This window comes from Miniopterus schreibersii (assembly GCF_964146895.1).
Source record: "Miniopterus schreibersii genome assembly, chromosome: 13".
Classification (NCBI taxonomy): domain Eukaryota; kingdom Metazoa; phylum Chordata; class Mammalia; order Chiroptera; family Miniopteridae; genus Miniopterus; species Miniopterus schreibersii.
In genome coordinates this window covers 38,606,345-38,624,917 of record NC_138113.1, presented here as the reverse complement: position 1 = coordinate 38,624,917, position 18,573 = coordinate 38,606,345, and the positions used below count along the sequence as shown (strand labels likewise).

Sequence of the window (18,573 nt, the reverse complement as noted above, 5' to 3'; positions counted from 1 at the left end):
CTTTTCTCCAAGTCTGTCTTTGCTCAGAGTATTCTCTCACCTGGAATGTCTTTTTCTCTGCTTTCCCCTGACTGACTAAATTTTTTCCTGCCTTCACAGACGAGCTCAAGTCCTGCCTCTTCTGCAAGGCCTTCAGAAGACTGCAGCCTCATCATTTTTTTCTGAACTTAGTGTCTAAATCATTCACTTGATTTCTTAAGCAATATTTGCCTTGCATTGTTGTTTGTATATGTATGTGTGTATGTTTGTGTGTCTTCTTAAAGACTTTTCCCTCGGGATTTTTCCAGTTTCAGAAAGGGCAACTGGAAACAGACAAGTGATCTATAGATCATGGTAAAAGTAGAGATGTATTTGTTATTTTGTGATTTCTTTTAGACTTGAAACTAGCTTAGATCTCCAACAAAAAAATAGTAAGTAAATTCATGAACTCTAAGTTTTGGTTATAATTATCAAGAATAATCATTTGTTTAGCAAGATCATATGAACTTAGGAGGCCAGAAGCAAGACCATGTAACTTCCTATGTACCAGAACATGAATATAGTAACTTTCATATTGAGAACTTGAGCCCCTGTTGTGCAGAGCACAGAGTGTGAACTTCAGATATCTTTGTTACAATTCAAAAACTTTGTTATTTTCCTGTGGATATTAAAATTTTTAGGAAAGTGAGAGCTTCCCTTTCTGAGAGGGGAGGAAAAAGACAATTGCACTGACTTTAATGAGAAGATAAAATAAAAACAACAAATTTTGGTAATAGAGAAATTATGCTTCCTGGCTAATGCACCAACTGTTAGGATATTATTAAACGAGTTCACATATGTTTGTCTTAGGGTATATGTTGGAACCAGACCCTGACAAAAGGCCGGATATTTACCAGGTCTCTTACTTCTCATTTAAACTGCTCAAGAAAGAATGCCCAATCCCGAATGTACAGGTATGTAAAGGTGCTTTTTAGGGAAAGTAAACATTATTGAATTGTCATTTAGAATTACTGGGGTGTTAATCAGCTGCTTAATGACTGTAGATTCCCTTGCTTTATGTAGTAGGGCTCATCCAAGCAAAACTAACTAGGAAGTAGTTTCTGTAAACAGAATCCAATTTTCCCATAGAATTTAATTATAAAACTGGGTAATTACACTGGGGGGAAAAAAGCCCTAGGGATTGAATTGAACACCTTGGGTAAAGATTGACCAAACTATTATCTTGCTGATTTTCACAGTTCACTAAGAGCCCTGTGATTATTGTATTTACCTAGAGGTTGTTAGGCAGGTCCTGAGACCAGGCTCTGGACTTGCCGGCATACCAACTGGAATGGAAGCCCCTTGTCCCTTTTCTCCTTCATTGCAGCAGAGCTTTCTGGATTGTTGCTTCTGCTGTTGGCCATCTGTGACTCACACTCCTTTTCCTCTACCCTCTTCACACACATCAGGCCATAGGAATGTTTTCTACACTTAGTAATCCTAAACTCTGCACTCACAGTCTCAGAGTACAGTTCTTGCAAACACCCTTTTTCCAGTCTTGGCATATTTTTCGTGTCATAGTGTGATCCAGCTCTCTTGAATATTGTACTCATGGATGCCATTATTAAGTTCTAATCTGAAATTTTCTTGCCTGTTTCTCCAGTAATGAACTTCTGATGTCATTTTTGGGGCTGATAAATAACACTCCACTTTCATTCCCACATTTGGATCAGATGTGGGAATCATTCAGATGGAGCTCAGAATATTGGCCTTATTTCTCAAGTCAGAGAACGTAGCTTGACCAGTCAGGCTCCCTAACGTTAGAGCCTCATGACTGAGCAGCGATCACCTGATTCCTGAGAGCCAGGCTTTTCCCTAAAGGAAGGAGAGCAAGGGGAACCAGACAAGCTCACCTTTTTCTCCCAGTCTTAACGGTCAAATAAGTTGCATCTTCTTCCGTAGGCAAGAAACACTGGGAGGGTGAAAGAGAAGCTGGGAGACATTTTCTGTAGAAATTCCCCCTACCTGGAAAACGTGAAGGAAATGAAACATCATGTTTCCCAGAATAAACGGATACTGTACAGTAACCTAACACGACCGTGTTTTCTGTTACTATCCCACTTTCCCAGTCATAAAGTTAAATAACATGAAATATAATTGGAAGCGTTCAGGTTGGTAACCAGTTTTTACTAAGTCAGCTTCACAAGTCTCAAGTCATTTGATGCTTGCTCAGCAGTGTAAACAGTGGTCTTGTGGTTAGGGACAGCTAGTGCTCCCTGGAGAGATGGTGTTGGACGGATGGTGCAAAATCCAAGCTAGAGGAGCTCTACTTGGCTAGTGAACTAGGTAGTGCCTCATGTGCTGGAAAGAGGTGCTGGCTCAGCAACCAGACACTGTGGCTGTGGTTTTCTTCCCACATTCAAACTAGAAGACTGTACCCTGGTTGGGCACACTAGTCAGCTCTGACTTCTCTAATATCTAGTTGAGAGCTTAAATAGTAATATAGGTTACAGACATCTCTTTCCATTCCTTTCATAACCTCACTTCTAAGATGTACTTTAGGGAGAGAAGGGTGCTGACATCAGGCCCCAGTGGCCTTAGCCATACACTGAGAATGACGGTGGAGGAGTATGCTACGTGTGCCCTGCTCTGTCCGCTTCTCAGATACTTTACCTTCCTGCCTGGGGCTGAGTCCAGTGGGATCTGCTTTTGGTTAACTTCCCTTCCCTCTACCAGAGATCAGGGTCTGGAAGTCACTCTGGAAGAACCCCAACAGATATTTTCATCAGCCCAATCATGCTGATTATTCTTTTACAAATATATCTGTGATGTCCTTTTTAAATATTTTCTTTGAATTCTGTAGAACTCTCCTATTCCTGCAAAGCTTCCTGAGCCAGTGAAAGCCAGTGAGGCAGCTGCAAAGAAGACCCAGCCAAAGGCCAGGTAAGAAATGCCTTAGTGAGCACCTGTTATGCTCTGTTGCCTCAGTAGCAGGGGAGGGTGCCTTGTATTTCTTGATTCTTCTGCTGTGGCCATAGGCTGCACAGCACGAAAAAGCAAGCTCTGTCTCCTCTAGGCAGAAGCTATCCTTCAGGAGCGCAAGGAGCGCAAGGAGAATATAATGAAATACAGTAATCTACATTTGAAAGTGAATAAAAAACTCCACAGCTGTTTCCCTTGCTTGGGAATAGGCACAGGGGCATTCAGAGATGAGGCAACAGCAGGCTTAAATATTGCTAGCTCGGGAGTGTCCTAAACGGGTGTCCTGGCCTTTGTTTAGCCTCCTTCAGCACCCTAATCCTCCACCTCCCTTTCCTTTTTACTCGCTGTGGCCCTGGCCACGTTAGGAAAGTAATGTGGTCAGAGCAACAAGGTAATAATTTCTTATATAGTGCTTAGCCCTTTCTCATGTCTCAGAATTAAAGTTGGCTTATTTGAATCAGGATCCAAAGTCCACATATCGTATTTAGTTTATTTTAAACATATTCATTTTATAACAATTAATATAACTTTTATCTTTTAAGTCCCCTTTTAAACATAGGTGCCCTCTTCCTCTTTTCCCCTCTTTTTGTCTTTTTTTTTTTTTTAAGAACCTGGGTCACTACTTCTTTATTTCATATACTTCTCTTTGCCTTTAAAGACCAAGACACACCTCTTTTTGGCAGGAACCTGGGTCACTACTTCTTTATTTCATATACTTCTCTTTGCCTTTAAAGACCAAGACACACCTCTTTTTAGAGGAATTGTTTCTTCAATGCTGTCTCTTGAAATATCTGTCCTCCCCATATTTTTTTGGGTTAGATTTAACTGAGTTACAGAAAGTCCAAAATTACAGTGGCTTATGTAAGATAGATGTTTATTTTTTTCTCTTAAGTAAACAAAGTCCGGGGGTAAGTCATTCAGGGCTGGTCTTGCAGTTCTGCTTCACAAAGCCCTCAGGTCCCCAGACTTCGTCATGCTCACCACTCCACCATCCCTCAGGCTGGGCCATGACCTCATGGACCAATATGGCAGCATCCCTGTTCCAAGCAGCAGGAGCAAGGAATGACCAAAGAAGAAGAAAGATGAAGGGCATGTACCAGTTATTTCTTAAGGTTTCTAGAAACTGCCATGTAACAGTCTGCTTACATCCCATGTAAGGCCAGAACTTAGACACATGGCCACACCTGATTACAAGAGAGGCTGCGCAATTTGATTTGTACTCTGGGTGGCTCTGTGCCCAGGTGAATATTGTATTACTGTGGGAAAAAACAAATATGTATATTGGAGGAAATGGAGTTTCTGTCACACTCCCCAAATCCTTCATCTTGAATTATTTACTTATTTCCTTTAGTCGCCTTATTGGATTAATTTATATGCATACTTTTTATGGTAGAGAGACCACTTTGACAGCTAGTTCTAATCAACTTTGAGTTTCCCTTACATCTGAAGCTACCTCCTTCAAAGCCCTCTTTACATCATCACCCAGAGTGTATTCTGGGAAATTTAGGAAGGATTAGCTAAAAGGATCCCAAGGTAAAATAAATTTGAGAAACACTGCATTCTATACAGTGTTTTCTTTGAGGTTCTCTATACATAGTCACACATGAAAGGTTCTGCTGAAATATTAAAATTTATTTACCCATGAAACCTTTACTTATAACATATAGTAACACATAACACCTGCTGGTAAATGTTGATTAAGCAGATCTAGAAGGTTTGGATGAGTGTGGAGGGTAAAGCTAATCCATCATGTACTCTGCCCCTCCCCCATTTCCTCACACATGAATGTGAATCTTTGTTTTTTCTTTTCCTTTTCTAGATTGACAGACCCCATTCCCCCCACAGAGACTTCTATTGCACCTCGCCAGCGGCCTAAAGCTGGGCAGACTCAGCCGAACCCAGGAATCCTCCCCATCCAGCCAGCCCTGACACCTCGAAAGCGGGCCACTGTTCAGCCCCCGCCTCAGGCTGCAGGTTAGCTCCTAGGGTGGTTTGAAACTTGGTACCCCTCTTTGTTACCCTGGATAATAGGGAAGTCTTGGAAAGCCTGATTTTGCTTCAGGAGTGGAGTGCAGAGGCACATGAAGAATAATGGTCTTCCGCCCTGGCTGGGCGGCTCAGTTGGGCGGAGCGTTGTCCCATACACCAAAGGCTGCAGGTTCGACCCCTAGTTGGGGCTCATACAGGAGGCAACAGATCAATGTTTCTCACATCGATGTTTCTCTCTCTTTCTCTCTCCCCCCTTCCTCTCTCTCTAAAAATCAATAAAAAAAATATCCTCAGGTGAGGATTAAAACAGAAAAGAATAATAATGGTTTTCCTTGAGGCACAAGAGGTGAGCTGCCACCGAAACTATACGGCAGGAGTCTGGCCAAAGGGGAGGTCTGCTATTGAATTCTGCAGGGGACCACCAGGACCCACTGAAGCCTGTTGTCTGTTTTTTCTAGTCTTGGCCCTGATTTTGTGGCTTGGTCCATTCATCCCATACCTGCCTCTTTATTTCATATACTTCTCTTTGCCTTTAAAGACCAGGACACACCTCTTTTTGCCTAGAGGAACTGTTTCTTCAGTGCTGCCTCTTGAAGTGTCTGTTGCTGCTCTGTGTTTTGCTATTCTCTTTCTATTGAGGTGACTGAGTTTAGTTTCATAAAGAGGATTGATCCAAATTATCAAATAACTGAACTTAGCCATCACTTCCCTTACCAGGAAGCTGTTTTTGGTGACCATCTGCTTACAAGGCATCCAGACTGAAATTGTGTAACCTACATATAAAACATCAAAGAATGCTTTTATTCTGCAGCATGCCAACAAGTGCAAAAGATTGTGTTTATATACAGTAGCATCAAAGGCTAATTGAATTTGTAGATACTTGGGATGCTGACTGAAGGAGTAATTGACTAAATGGGATGGTGAATAAAGGAAGGCTTTCTGAAGGAGGCAAGTATAGAACCTTGTTATTGAACCTTGTTTTGAAAAATATGAAGCACACGGTTTAGCAAGAACTAAGGAACTTCGAAGTGCAGAGACAGTGAGGAGCATGTGGATTTTGGGATTATCTGTACTTATCACCTCCTCTTTCTTTCTTTGGCAAGAAGGGAAGTCGTTTTTGTCTGGAACAGTTTTGAGCCCTTACATGGAGTTTCTTCTCATTGCAGGATCCAGCAATCAGCCTGGTCTTTTAGCCAGTGTCTCCCAACCAAAAACCCAGCCCCCTCCCAGCCAACCTCTACCACAATCCCAGCCTAAGCAGCCACAGGCTCCACCCACCCCACAGCAGCCACCTTCCACTCCCGCCCAGGGTCTGCCCACCCAGGCCCAGGCCACACCCCAGCACCAGCAGCAACTGTTCCTCAAGCAGCAGCAGCAGCAGCAACAACAGCAACAGCAACAGCAACAACAACAGCCCCCACCACCATCACAGCAGCCAGCAGGCACATTTTACCAGCAGCAGCAGCAGCCGCAGACCCAGGCTCAACAGGTAAGGTGGTTAGAGTCTGACTTTTGCTTTGCATATCCAAGTCATCACTGTGAAAAGGCCCACCAGGTACAGAAATCTGCCTTGGGAAGCCAGAGCCATTAATGATCACATCACTGCTTCTCCCAGATGGAGATACTACAAAGTGTTGCGTAGCAGAGCAATCACAGGATCACTCTCCCCTTTCACCCTTCTTCTTAGGCCCTGGGAATTCTTCACCTGACTGAGGAACCTCAGGAAGGGAGCTGATTTTTAAGGACTTTTTTTTCTCACGTAACTACAACACCATTATCATACTGAAACAAGATAATTTCTTATCCAATATCCAATAGTGCTTAGCCCTTTCTCATGTCTCAGAATTAAAATTGGCTTATTTGAATCAGTACCCAAAGTCCACATATTGTATTTAGTTGCGATATATTTTTTCTTTCATTATCTTCTCTTATTGTTTTCACTTTTTTTTTTACTTTGAACGTATTCATTTTATAACAATTAATATAACTTTTATCTTTTAAGTTCCTTTTTAAACACAGGTGCCCTCTTCCTCTTTTTCCCTCCTTTTGTCTTTTTTTTTTTTTAAGAAACTGGGTCACTTGTCCTGTAGAATTTTCCACATTCTGGATTTGGCTGATGGCATCCCTGTGGTGATGTTTAATATGTTTCTCCATCCCCTGTGTAAACTGGTAATTTCCTGAGGTTTGCTTAACATTCCATTCAGTTTGATTGTTCTTTGTTTTTCTGTTATATGACATCAGGGGCATATAATGTCTGGTTGTTCTCTCTCTTAATAATATTAAGATCAATCAGTGGGTTTGGTGTTGTCCATCTGATCCATTTATTTGATGTTCCCTATCAGCAGTCATTGCTGATTATTTCCTAAGTCCATTAATTCATTAGGGATGGCAAAATGGTGATATTCTGGCATTTCCTCTTCATTTAAGGGCTGGAATTTATCTATGAATAATTTTCTTCATCAACTATTTGATTACCCTGAGGTATTGTTTGTGCAGAAAAGGCAGGAAAATGCATGGTTCTTTTCCTGTTTTTACCAGTTTCAGAATGAGTTTGTTCTTAGTATCATCCAAAGGTGAACAATGAGGTTTTTGTTTAGTATCATCATGAACTCATGGAACTTAACACATTTGACATGTTTCCATACATTGTAGTTTGTAAAATTTTGTTTATTTTGATGCTCAAATTGTCCCAACTTTGTCCAGTGGAAGTCTCCTCAGATTGTCTCCTGGTCCTTCAGCTCCAACTCCATTGGTCTTTATGGTTCCCTTGCTCTTCAGTGTAACAAGCTGTTACAGGTTCATTCTGTCCTTAACCTGAAATCAGCCATTTCATTTCCTTTTCATGGAAATGGTCTTTAGAGACCACAGTCTTGATGCTAGTGATACTCACTTGCTAATGGGTTGGTTATTGTTTTTAGACCATTTCAGTGGACAGTAGTTAGGAAATATATTTTATTTTCTTAATAGAATATATACCATGAATTCAAATTTATATTCCTAATTCAGATGTGTAATCATAAGATTTTTGTTTTATCTTCTTGGATTTTATATTTGTATTTTTCTAATCTGTAAATCTTCATTCCTAATAACATTAACATAATTACTTAATTGATTTATAGTTTCAAGCTAACAATACCAATAGGATTACTGAAAATAGTTTTAAGATTTCTTTGCCTTCTTTACCCTTAGAATGTTTGGCACATTATTTTCTGGGGAGTTTGGCTCTTACTTTGATACGAGTTTCTTTGCTTCATTTTGCTTCTGATGATTAGTTATTGATTTTTAAATTTTGTTTTGTGGAAACGTAAAATATTTACATAGTTTCAAAGTTAAATCTGCAAAATTCTGTCCCCTCCATCCTATATATAGAGGTAGCCTCATTCCTGTTTACAACTAGTGTTCCCTTTTAAGGATATATAGGATAGTTTATTCAGTCAGTCCCCTGTTGATAGACATTTGGTTGTTTCCAGCATTTTACTATTATAAATAGGCAGCTGTTTACTGACATCTGCTTCTTTGCTAACCCTTTAACTTTGCCTCATTAGGCAAACACTATCCTCTCAGTTAGCTCTATAGTGAAGTAACACTATTTAGGATGTTAAAAGACAAGATCTTGAGTTTTGTTCATCAGTAGACCCCTGTTTGAGCTCTATTTGTGTGCCTAGCACATAGTCCTTAGTGGGGAGTAGAAAGACATAAAAGAAGTTTCCCTATTTTTAGCAAGTTTACAAGAGAATGTAATGACGCAGTTCATTACCAATATAAAGTAAAATGTCATTAAGTGTAGTAATCTGAATATTTTGAATGTTTAAAGATAGAGAATTAATAAGGATAGAGCTATTGGGAAATAATTTTCAGAAAGAGAATTAATAGCTGGGTTAACGTATTTTCAAGGTTTTCATTGCTTCATCCTGTTCACCCAGGGAAGAATTTTAATCATAGCTACTTCCAAATCCCTTTATAAGAGGGACATTACTTCTGTGATAGGGACATTATTTGTCAGCTTCTGTTACACTCCAGCGTGTGGAGTCACAGATGTGTAGTGAGATGGACACCCTCAGGTGAGGCATAGAAACCCACCTGGGAGCCAGTCTGCAGTGAAGGAGGCCGCATAGTGCAGTGGATGGTACCTGGGAGTGCAAGGTGCTGCAGTGTTTGTCTTAATGCCCTCCGATTCCCCTCATGAGTTTTAGGGCCAAGTTACAAGACTTCTGCCTTCCTTTGCCTTTGGCTTCAGCACTGGTCTTAGTTGTTACTGAGACATTCAGAATATCATTCTAAGACAGGCTTCTATTCACCTTCTCATTTCTTGCCCCTTTCTCCTACTCAGTTTCAGGCAGTACACCCAGCAACCCAGCAACCACCAGTCGCCCAGTTCCCTGTGGTGTCCCAAGGAAGTTCTCAACAGCAGCTGATACAGAACTTCTACCAGCAGCAGCAGCAGCAGCAGCAGCAGCAGCAGCAGCTGGCCACAACCCTGCATCAACAACAGCTGCTGACTCAGCAGGCCGCCTTGCAGCAGAAGCCCACTGTGGCAGCAGGGCAGCAGGCCCAGGCACAGCCGGCCGCAGCCCCGCAGCCGGCCCCTGCCCAGGAGCCGGCGGTAAGAGTCAGCCAAGGCTCAGAGCACAAAAGAAGAGGAGCTCGCAGTGAGGGCTTGGGATGGAGGCTGTAGCAGCTGGTGTGGTGGCCTCAGGACTAGGGCTAGGCTGATTCCCTACCCTCGAGGTTAAAAAGTTTGATTTTTCTTGATATATTCAAGAATGGGATGAGGTATTTGGTAGGTTTTTGTTTTATTTTTTTAATTTATCTTTATTGTTGAAAGTATAATAGATGTCCCTATTTTCCCCTCATTGTCCCCCTCCACCACACTCCCACCCCCTCCCTAGGCCCCACTATTGTCTGTGTGCATGAGTTATGCATATATGCATATAAGTTTTTTAGAGGTTTTAAAAAAGTTATTCTAGGCTACTGATGAAGGTGAACATTTTATTTTACTTTGAAATTAGGCTGGCAGAAAGAGCTGCTCATTGCCTCTGGTGTTGAGCAGTCAAGGGTCTAGGTAGGATTAGAAGTAGTCCCTTTCCCTTCTTCAGGGGGCAGTTTGACCATTGTGGCCTTTTCTGTCTTTGGAAGTTCATGTGAGCCCCAACATTTACCCTGAGGCCTGACGGCGTTGTGTTTATTCTTTGTGTTGGACAACATTACTGATCACCTCAATTAAGTGTACCGTACAGCACCCTTCAAGGGGGGCTGCTTGCCTGGGACCGTTTGCCATGGTCTGATCCCTCTGGACACCAGAGTATCTCAGTGTTGTTCTAGCCACCTTGTCAGTTTAGAACTTGGGCATGTCCACTTTTAGCTAATGGCTGAGTACAGCGTCAGACTCCCTGTGTGTTCTCCTAATTGGCCCCGCTGTTTCGGCACTCTCTGTCATGCTGTGCGCTGGTCTTTAATAAGTGCCCTTAATTCTGTACTCAGAGTTTTCCGAGTGAGAGTGATAGATAATTTTATAGTGATAGAAAAAGGCATTTTACGTATCCAGCCTATAGAGTATCACAGCTACTCTCTTATTCCCGGGGAAGTCCAACTACTAGACAAACAAAGGAAAAGTAGGAAACCATCTTTATGAGGATTGATTTCTAATAGAGTTTTGTCACCCATCTTAAGCCAGAAAACATACATTCCTTGCACAGGAAGTGCTATAAATAGATTGTCTTCTGTAAGTTTCAGTTAAGTGTGTGTTCAAAGTTTCAGTTAAGTGTGTGTTCAGTGTCTTTATATATTGGTTTCTGAAACAACTCTGTCTTCCTGCAGGCATAAGGTAGATAGCTAGTTCTCAGTATTTTTAACAAGAGATGAAGTTCCTCCTATTAAGTGAAAAGGGACTTTTAAAAAATTATTGTATGATGTAGTTAGTTGAGATCTTAATTATCTAGTCCAGTTCCCTCATTTAATGGACTTGGAAACTGAGGCCCAGCCTAGAAAATCATTACCCAAGACACACAGCTGCAGAGCTGGGACCAGAACAGAGTCCTGATCTGTGTTCAGGGTGATAATAATAACAGATGCTCATCCAGGGGGATGAGATGATCAACTGCCTCTGAGGACACTTCTTATGAGGTTTTCTCTGCTTTCCCTGGACCAAACTATCTCTCTCTTGGGAATGAATTATGAACCTTCTTCATGTTCCTTGGATGAAAAAATGCTTTGCTCAGTGGTAGTTAGTTAAGGGGATGGAGAGGGCACAGGAGCAGAACATGCTTATGCCAGGAGCCACAGAGCTTCCCAGCTTTGACCATCTCTTTCTCCAATGACCCTTGGCAGGACTTACGTAGAGAAGCAAGTGAGTGAATGTAAAGTATACACTACAGCCATCTTAAAGCAGTAATCTGCAAAGGAAAATGGCCCTGTGCCATAGATGTCTATGGCTGTCTTATTAATAATAGCCAAAAGAATGGAAGCAGCCTAACTCGTTCAAGAACCCAACTGCAGCCGTTAAAAATCATGGTTATAAAGTTGTACAACAGTATGAAAACGCTCATGAGATAATGTTAAAGAGATGTGAAATTATGGGAACAGTATGTACTTGAAAAGAGATTTAAATATAAGATACCAAAAAGGTAAGAACAGCAGTATTAGAGTGATGGAATGGCAGTATGGGTGGTTTCCCCCCTTCTTATCTATATTCTTACATTTCTTGATGTGATTGTACTACTTTTAATTCTGTGTTTTGTTTTTTAAAACAAATCTTTAGTAAAATGGATATCTGAATCTGCTTTGCTTCTCCTTCCCCTGTGGTCTGTGTCTCTCTCCTCCCCCTTCCTACTTCTATCTTTGGATGAGGAGGCATCATAATGCAGAAAAAAGAGTTCTGAATTGCAATAAAAAAACATGGATTCTGCCCTGCGGGGCGTGGCTCAGCAGTTGAGCATTGACCTAGGATCCAGGAGGTTGCGGTTCGATTCCTGGTCAGGGCACATGCCTGGGTTGCGGGCTCGATCCCCAGTCAGAGGCTTGCAGGAGGCAGCTGATCGATGATGACTCTCTCATCATTGATGTTTCTGTCTCTCTGTCCCTCTCCCTTCTTCTCTCTGAAATCAATAAAGATATATTTTTAAAAAACCTAAAAAACAAAAAACATGGATTCTCTCCTCAATTGACCCTGTGACCATGGGTGAGCACTTAGCCTCAGGGGGCCTTGGTCTCATCTCTAAAGTGAGGGAGTTGGAATCTGTGTTCCCTTAGGTCCCTTTCAAGTCTCACATTTTTAGATTTGAAATGGAAATAAAACTGTCTGCCTGACAGGGTCATAGTGAGGAATAGTGAACAGATTGGAGCTGGTTTGTATTAGTAGATTACTATGTTAGGGTAAGGTGTCCTCACGGTGGAAGCATCAGTTCTTCATTGTGCTGAATATAGGTACCTCTTGTGTGTAAGAGGAGGGGAAATGTTCTCCAGGTAGTCTAGACTCTTCAAATTAAAAGGACTCAACAGTTAAGTACCCTTTTCAGAGTAATGAATGGCAAACTCCAAGAAATAAGCAAATCTAGTTCTGTCCTTAAAGCTTTCCTGGTGCCTTTGGATACTGGCTTTCAGCTGGCTCTTGTAGCCCTGGACCCCTGAAGGAGGTTGTGAAGCTGGAGCTCTGGTCTTCTTCACAGAGCACTCTGCTCCTCCCTCAGAGGTGCAGTCAGCCTCTTGACCCTCTAAGCATAGTTTGATTGATACTACAGCCTTATATTGTATCATTCAGCCTATTGGTGAAGTGACTGTGTACTCACACATGCATATAGCCTGTCTCAGCAAAATTCAAAGTCTGAGTCAATGTAAGGACAGAAAATTCCAGATTGTCAGCATCCTGACCCAAGTAGCTATACACTCTAGTTTCCCTAACCTTTCTCAGGACCTACCCTTGAAGATACAGAATTTGGGGACTGAGCTGCAGGATGGAGAAGCAGCTTTAAGCAGAGATGAGAAACTGGAGGGAAGGGATAAATATCTGAGGCATTTAATGTTTAAGTAATTTTATCTCTGGATTGGTAGAATTAAGGAAACGTGTTAGATGGCCTTCTTAACATTTTTCGTTCATTTTCTTGACATAGCACTTTGCAGATTATGACTTATGCTTAAAGATTAACCATGTGACCACAAGGATGTTCCCACCTGTTTGTTTTTTTGTGGTGACAGTTTGTCCTCCGTCCTGAAAATGGCTCACATCTCAAGGGTTCTGTGTTATTAACTCAATTATCATCAAGGGCATTTTTTTTACATTTATTTTATTTAAAACTTTTTTTAATTTTTCAGTTACAGTTGACATTCAATAATCATCAAGGGCTTTAATTTTTTTTTTCTTTATTATATTCTCTATCTAGTTCTTTAATGCCATTTCCAAACTGACAGTTAAAACAAGTTAATCCCACTGCCCCAGTACTGTACATTTTCTCAGGCTGCCACAGACAGAATCTTGTAGACCCATCCTTTCAGTGAAATAGTGTTAACAACGAAACAAAAAAATCTCTCCCATTTATTAATCACAATGGAATTCTACCTAACTTATTCCTAATAGTCTGAGCTATGTCAGAGAGTCAGTTTTCTCTTAGTGGAAATCATTCCGCTCTAATTTTAGCTGAAGGTTTGGCTTCTGATGGTGGTTGTAGAGTTCTCAAGCCTGCCATTTGGAGATGTGATCCCAGAGGCAGAAAGTGGTCCTTTAGGATATGTTCTAGATCTTTAGAGCTAGAAATAGCTTCTGTAGTCTTATGCTCTGGGCTAACTTGCATGTAGTTACCCTGTATATTGTTGCTGATGAACATTGAAATTTCTGTATAAGTACCAGATAAATTTGTGTTGGTATCAGCCCCAAAGTTGCAGTTCAGGTTGTGAAAGCCTAGTTTTTCTTTCTTTCTGAGTGTTATTGATAAACTCGGCCATTTAAGTTCTATGTTAGCTCTCTTTTGGCATTTTTGGTTATGCTTATCTGTTTGTTTTTCCTTTTTCCTTTGTTGTGGGACATTTTTTATCTCTCTTCCTAGCAGATTCAAGCCCCAGTAAGACAACAGCCAACAGTTCAGACAACCCCTCCTCCTGCTGTCCAGGGACAGAAACTCGGATCTCTCACTCCTCCATCATCCCCCAAGACCCAACGTGCTGGACACAGGCGGATTCTCAGTGACGTCACCCACAGCGCAGTCTTTGGGGTCCCTGCCAGCAAATCAACCCAGCTGCTCCAGGCAGCTGCAGCCGAGGCCAGTCTCAATAAGTCCAAGTATGTGATGCTTCTCCTTTATTCTTCTTACTTTGTGGGCAAGGTATGCCGAGGGCTGTTACTGTGTGATTCTTTGCATATGTATGTAGATGTGTGTAGATGTATATGTAGGGGTGTGCATCTGTGTTTAATAAGAAACTGAGTTTGCCTGTAGTACATAAACCATACTGATCTTAAGAAATAATTTCCTGCTTGCCTCACTGTTTCCATTCTCTCATCTATTCCATGCTTTACAGAGTATTTTCTAAACTCTTGATCTGACCATATTTTCATGCTGAAAATCTTTCATTGGTTTCCCATTGCCTGTGAGATAATATCTGAACTCATTGGTTAACAGACCAAGGCCTATTGTATCACATTGGTGGACTTGTCATTCTCTGTCTTCATAAGTGCTTTGTTCATCCTGTGCCCTCTCCCTTAACTATACTGTCCTCCTTGTCCACCAAGGAAATGCTTATTTATTCATCAAGATCCATGTCAGAGGTTACCTTTCCTTTGACCCTTCCTCTGGTGTCATTTATAATTTGTTGTGCATGTATCACATTGTATTATCTTTATTTATGTGTATGTCTATATGAGTATGTCTAGCTGACCTAGCCTGAGAGTTCCTCCAAAACAAGGATTATGTCTTAATCAACCTTTGTAAATCCAGTGACTGCCTTTGGGCCTGAACTAGATTGCAGTGAGTGTGGAGTAAATGCAATTTCAGGTCCTCAGCTTTCTTGGAACCATGCACTCTAAAGTTAAAAAGCTTTAAATCATTAGCTAAATGTAAAGGGCATCAAGAGAAACTTAGAATAAAATTAAGCAATGATAACTAGAAGCACAAGATAGTGCGAACTATCTTTATTTCTCTTTAACTGTGGTGGTGACCACATTTCCATGCATCCTAGATCCAACAGATGGGAGGCAGCTTGAACAGGCATCAGTCCCTGCTCTCCGGGGTCCATTATTGTGGGTTACTGTGGGCACCATAAGATGCACAAGCCTAAGAATAAGTTGTTTTGGGATTTTGAATTGAAAGGGCTTGCAGACAATACCAAAAATCTAAGCAAGAAATTAAAGTAGTGGGAGATAGTGAATCATGAAGGAAATGGAGGCATTTATTTTACACAGCAGAAAAGGGGTCTGTGGAAACTGTCCAGTTGCCGTGGAAAGCCCTTTTAGAAACCACTGTGGGAAATAATGGTTTGACTCTGAATGGAATTTGATCTTGAAACAAAGAGAAAATAAGTTGACCCTTTTCAACTTTTATATATCTTTTTATTTCGTGGGGGATGGAACCTACCTAGGTCTGCAACTACCACTCCATCAGGCTCTCCTCGAACCTCCCAGCAAAACGTTTATAATCCTTCAGAAGGTTCTACATGGAATCCCTTCGATGATGACAATTTCTCCAAACTCACAGCTGAAGAACTGCTAAACAAGGACTTTGCCAAACTGGGGGAAGGTGAGTAATTGGTGTCTTTGTGATTCTTGGCTCTAGAGGCGTATGCATGTAAAATTATAGGCTTGGGTCCCTCAAAGGTTTTATTTATTTATTTATTTATTTATTGTATTCAAATATAGGTGGTATACTATAATCTTGTATTGGTTATATTAGTTTCAGGCATACAGTATAGTGATTTGTCATTTTTATACCTTGCAATGTGATTTTGAAGTTTGAATGCACATCAATTTGTATTTTTATCAGAGCACTGAAGTCTTCATCCTCAAGAAATCCTGGTCTGTTGTAGGTGGCAGCAAGGAGAAGGGTAAACTTTTAGGAAACATTGGGTACCATAGATAGGGATGAGAGTGTCACACATGGTCACTTCTTGTAGGAATGCTATGGTTCCCTAGTCCTAAGTGGGTTTATTGTCTCAGGAAGTTATAACTGCCTACCCATGAGAGTGTGCCCTCATAGAGAAACTGAATCTTTGACTATAATTAGAGTTCTGTATTACTGTTGAGATCAAATAAATAGAAGATGCCATTTCTACTTGCAAACCCACAGTCTAATTTGTAAGGCAGGAAACACACAGACTCACACTTTGGAAAACAGCAACACAAACTCTAGGAAAATTCTACAATATGATACAGTCCAAATAAGAGTATCTCAGTGTAGACAAGAACACAGGGTAAGGGCATGATCAGAACCAAGAGTATTTTGACCAAACATTATAGCTTTACCTAGTATTTTGTAAATATCTTTTAAAAATTTGTATTGCTTTTTTGCCTTTTCAAACATAAGAGAGGGCATAGGGTTTAACTTTTTTGATGACTCATTTTCAAATTATTTCATTGTTATGTGTGCCAATCCTGGCCAGGTGGCTCGGTTGGAGCATTGTTCCATACACCAAAAGGTTTTGGGTTTGATTCCTGGTCAGGGCACGTACCAGAGGTGACCAATTGATGTTCCTCTCTTCCCCTCCCTCCCCTCCCCCTCCCCCTCCCCTTCTCCCTCTCCCTCTCCCTCCCTCCCTTTCTCTCTCTTTAAATCGATAAAAGCATATCCTAAGGTGAGGATTAAAAAAAAAGTTATGTGTGACAATTATTGTTCTAGACTATAAAATAAATACCTTTAGGACTATTGAAAACTAGTATTTTTACACTCAATTAAGTGACTTGCCCAAATATTTTTAATTCTTGTGTCTATTTTTAATACTTTCGTGCCTTTCTTGTTCAGCTGTTGGCTTTCACATTTAAGCTGCTGTCATTGTGCCTGTCCCTCACAGCCTCTCACTACTGGCATCTCCACCACTCCCTCTTCTCAATTGCTTTTCTAAACTGCTTCCAACATGGAACACAGACAGTCAAACTCATTATAATTATTTAAAAATAAATAGGTTGAGTGAGGGCTAGAGGCATTCTACTCAGAGTAATGTGCTTCAGCTTTGGGGCTTCACCTCTAACTATCTCTTTTATTTATTAATTTTAATTGTGGTAAAATGTACAAACAGAAATTACCATCTTAACCATTCTTAAGTGTACAGTTCAGTAGTGTTAACATTTACATTGTGGTTGGTGCAGCCAATCTTCAGAACTCTTTTCCTCTTGCAAAACTGATATGCTCTCTCTTTTGATTCTTACCTCCTTCCATTTCTCAGCGATTCTCTCAGTTATTGCAGTGACTACACAAGGGCCTCTGAATGGCTGAGGTGTCAGCATAATGCAGTAAAAAAGGAGTCAAGTCTAGAAGTCAGTTCAGAGAGTGCCCTGGGGATGGGTCCTGGGATTCTGCTGGAGTGAACTGAGTGGTGGTTTGTCCCTCCAGGCAAACATCCTGAGAAACTTGGAGGCTCAGCTGAGAGTTTGATCCCAGGTTTTCAATCAACCCAAAGTGATGCTTTTGCCACTTCTTCGTTTTCCGCTGGAACCGGTTAGTATGTGAAACACCTAACAAGAGTGAAACCCAGACTCACTCTCGTCACCTTACACTGTTTTCCACTTCACTGGTAACTAGCAGGCCAACGAGCCCCAGATCCTGGTGGTAACTTATATTTTCCTTTATTCAAAATATTTCCAATAAAAAAGATAGAAAGATCTAGAATCACTTTCAATTAAAATGACAATGACTTGGCAGTAAAATACAGGATCTGTTCTATCTAGTCCATGGACATGTTTTAAGCAAATGTTTCTAAATTTGAGGAACATCACACTGTTAATCTCTTGTAATTGCTTAGGTTCTTGGGAATAACTTGAAAAATTTTAAGAATTAGATGTTCTGTCCTATATCTGAGACTCTGCTAAGCTGTATTTGTGTGTGTGTGTGTGCACGCTTACAGGGAAGGAGGTATCTTTTTAAGTGAGACTTTTTTAAAGTTATGGAAGCAATAATAAGTGAACTTTCCTCTTTAGTAGTAAAAATTATACATATTTTTAAATATATATATTTAGAAAAAATTTTTTTTGTTAATCCTCACCAAGAATATTTCTTCCATTGCTTTTTAGAGAGAGTGGAAGGAAGGGGGGAGAAGGGGAGAGAGAGACACAGACACACGAAGAGGAAGAGAGAGAGAGAGAAACGTTGATGTGAGAGAGACACATAGACTGGTTGCCCCTCCCACATGGCCTAACTGGGGCTGGGGATTGAACCTGCAACCCAGGTATGCACCCTGACTGGGAACTGAACCCACAACCCTTCAGTGTGAGGGCCAATGCTCCAACCACTGAGCCACACTGGCCATGCCAAAGTTATACATATTTTTAATATAAAAGTTAGTAATTTATAGAAAAGCGTAGGGAAGAATGTTAAAATCCCCATGATCTCACCACTGAGAAATTAGCAGAGATATTATTTTGAAGTGTGTTAGTGACATTTAACCTTTTTAGGAACACAGAGAGATATCTTTGTGAATCTAATGAATCTTACAGATCTCCCTCATGAAAATACA

The 18,573-nt window shown here is 40.9% G+C and overlaps 1 protein-coding gene across 7 annotated transcripts in view; it reads left to right on the top strand.

Annotated features, from left to right (window-relative positions):
• The window catches only part of AAK1 (AP2 associated kinase 1), a 139,625-nt gene that overhangs the window by 88,533 nt on the left and 32,519 nt on the right, over positions 1–18,573 (top strand). For 4 of the 7 annotated variants that reach the window (XM_081156684.1, XM_081156683.1, XM_081156682.1 and 1 more), the window contains 8 exons: positions 829–932; positions 2,822–2,901; positions 4,760–4,914; positions 6,096–6,418; positions 9,260–9,532; positions 13,965–14,197; positions 15,490–15,647; positions 17,454–17,558. In XM_081156684.1, coding sequence (XP_081012810.1) covers positions 829–932; positions 2,822–2,901; positions 4,760–4,914; positions 6,096–6,418; positions 9,260–9,532; positions 13,965–14,197; positions 15,490–15,647; positions 17,454–17,558 — 1,431 coding nt within the window. The remainder of the gene's footprint in view (positions 1–828; positions 933–2,821; positions 2,902–4,759; positions 4,915–6,095; positions 6,419–9,259; positions 9,533–13,964; positions 14,198–15,489; positions 15,648–17,453; positions 17,559–18,573) is intronic. The other 3 variants (XM_081156685.1, XM_081156681.1, XM_081156687.1) reach the window with 1 other exon arrangement.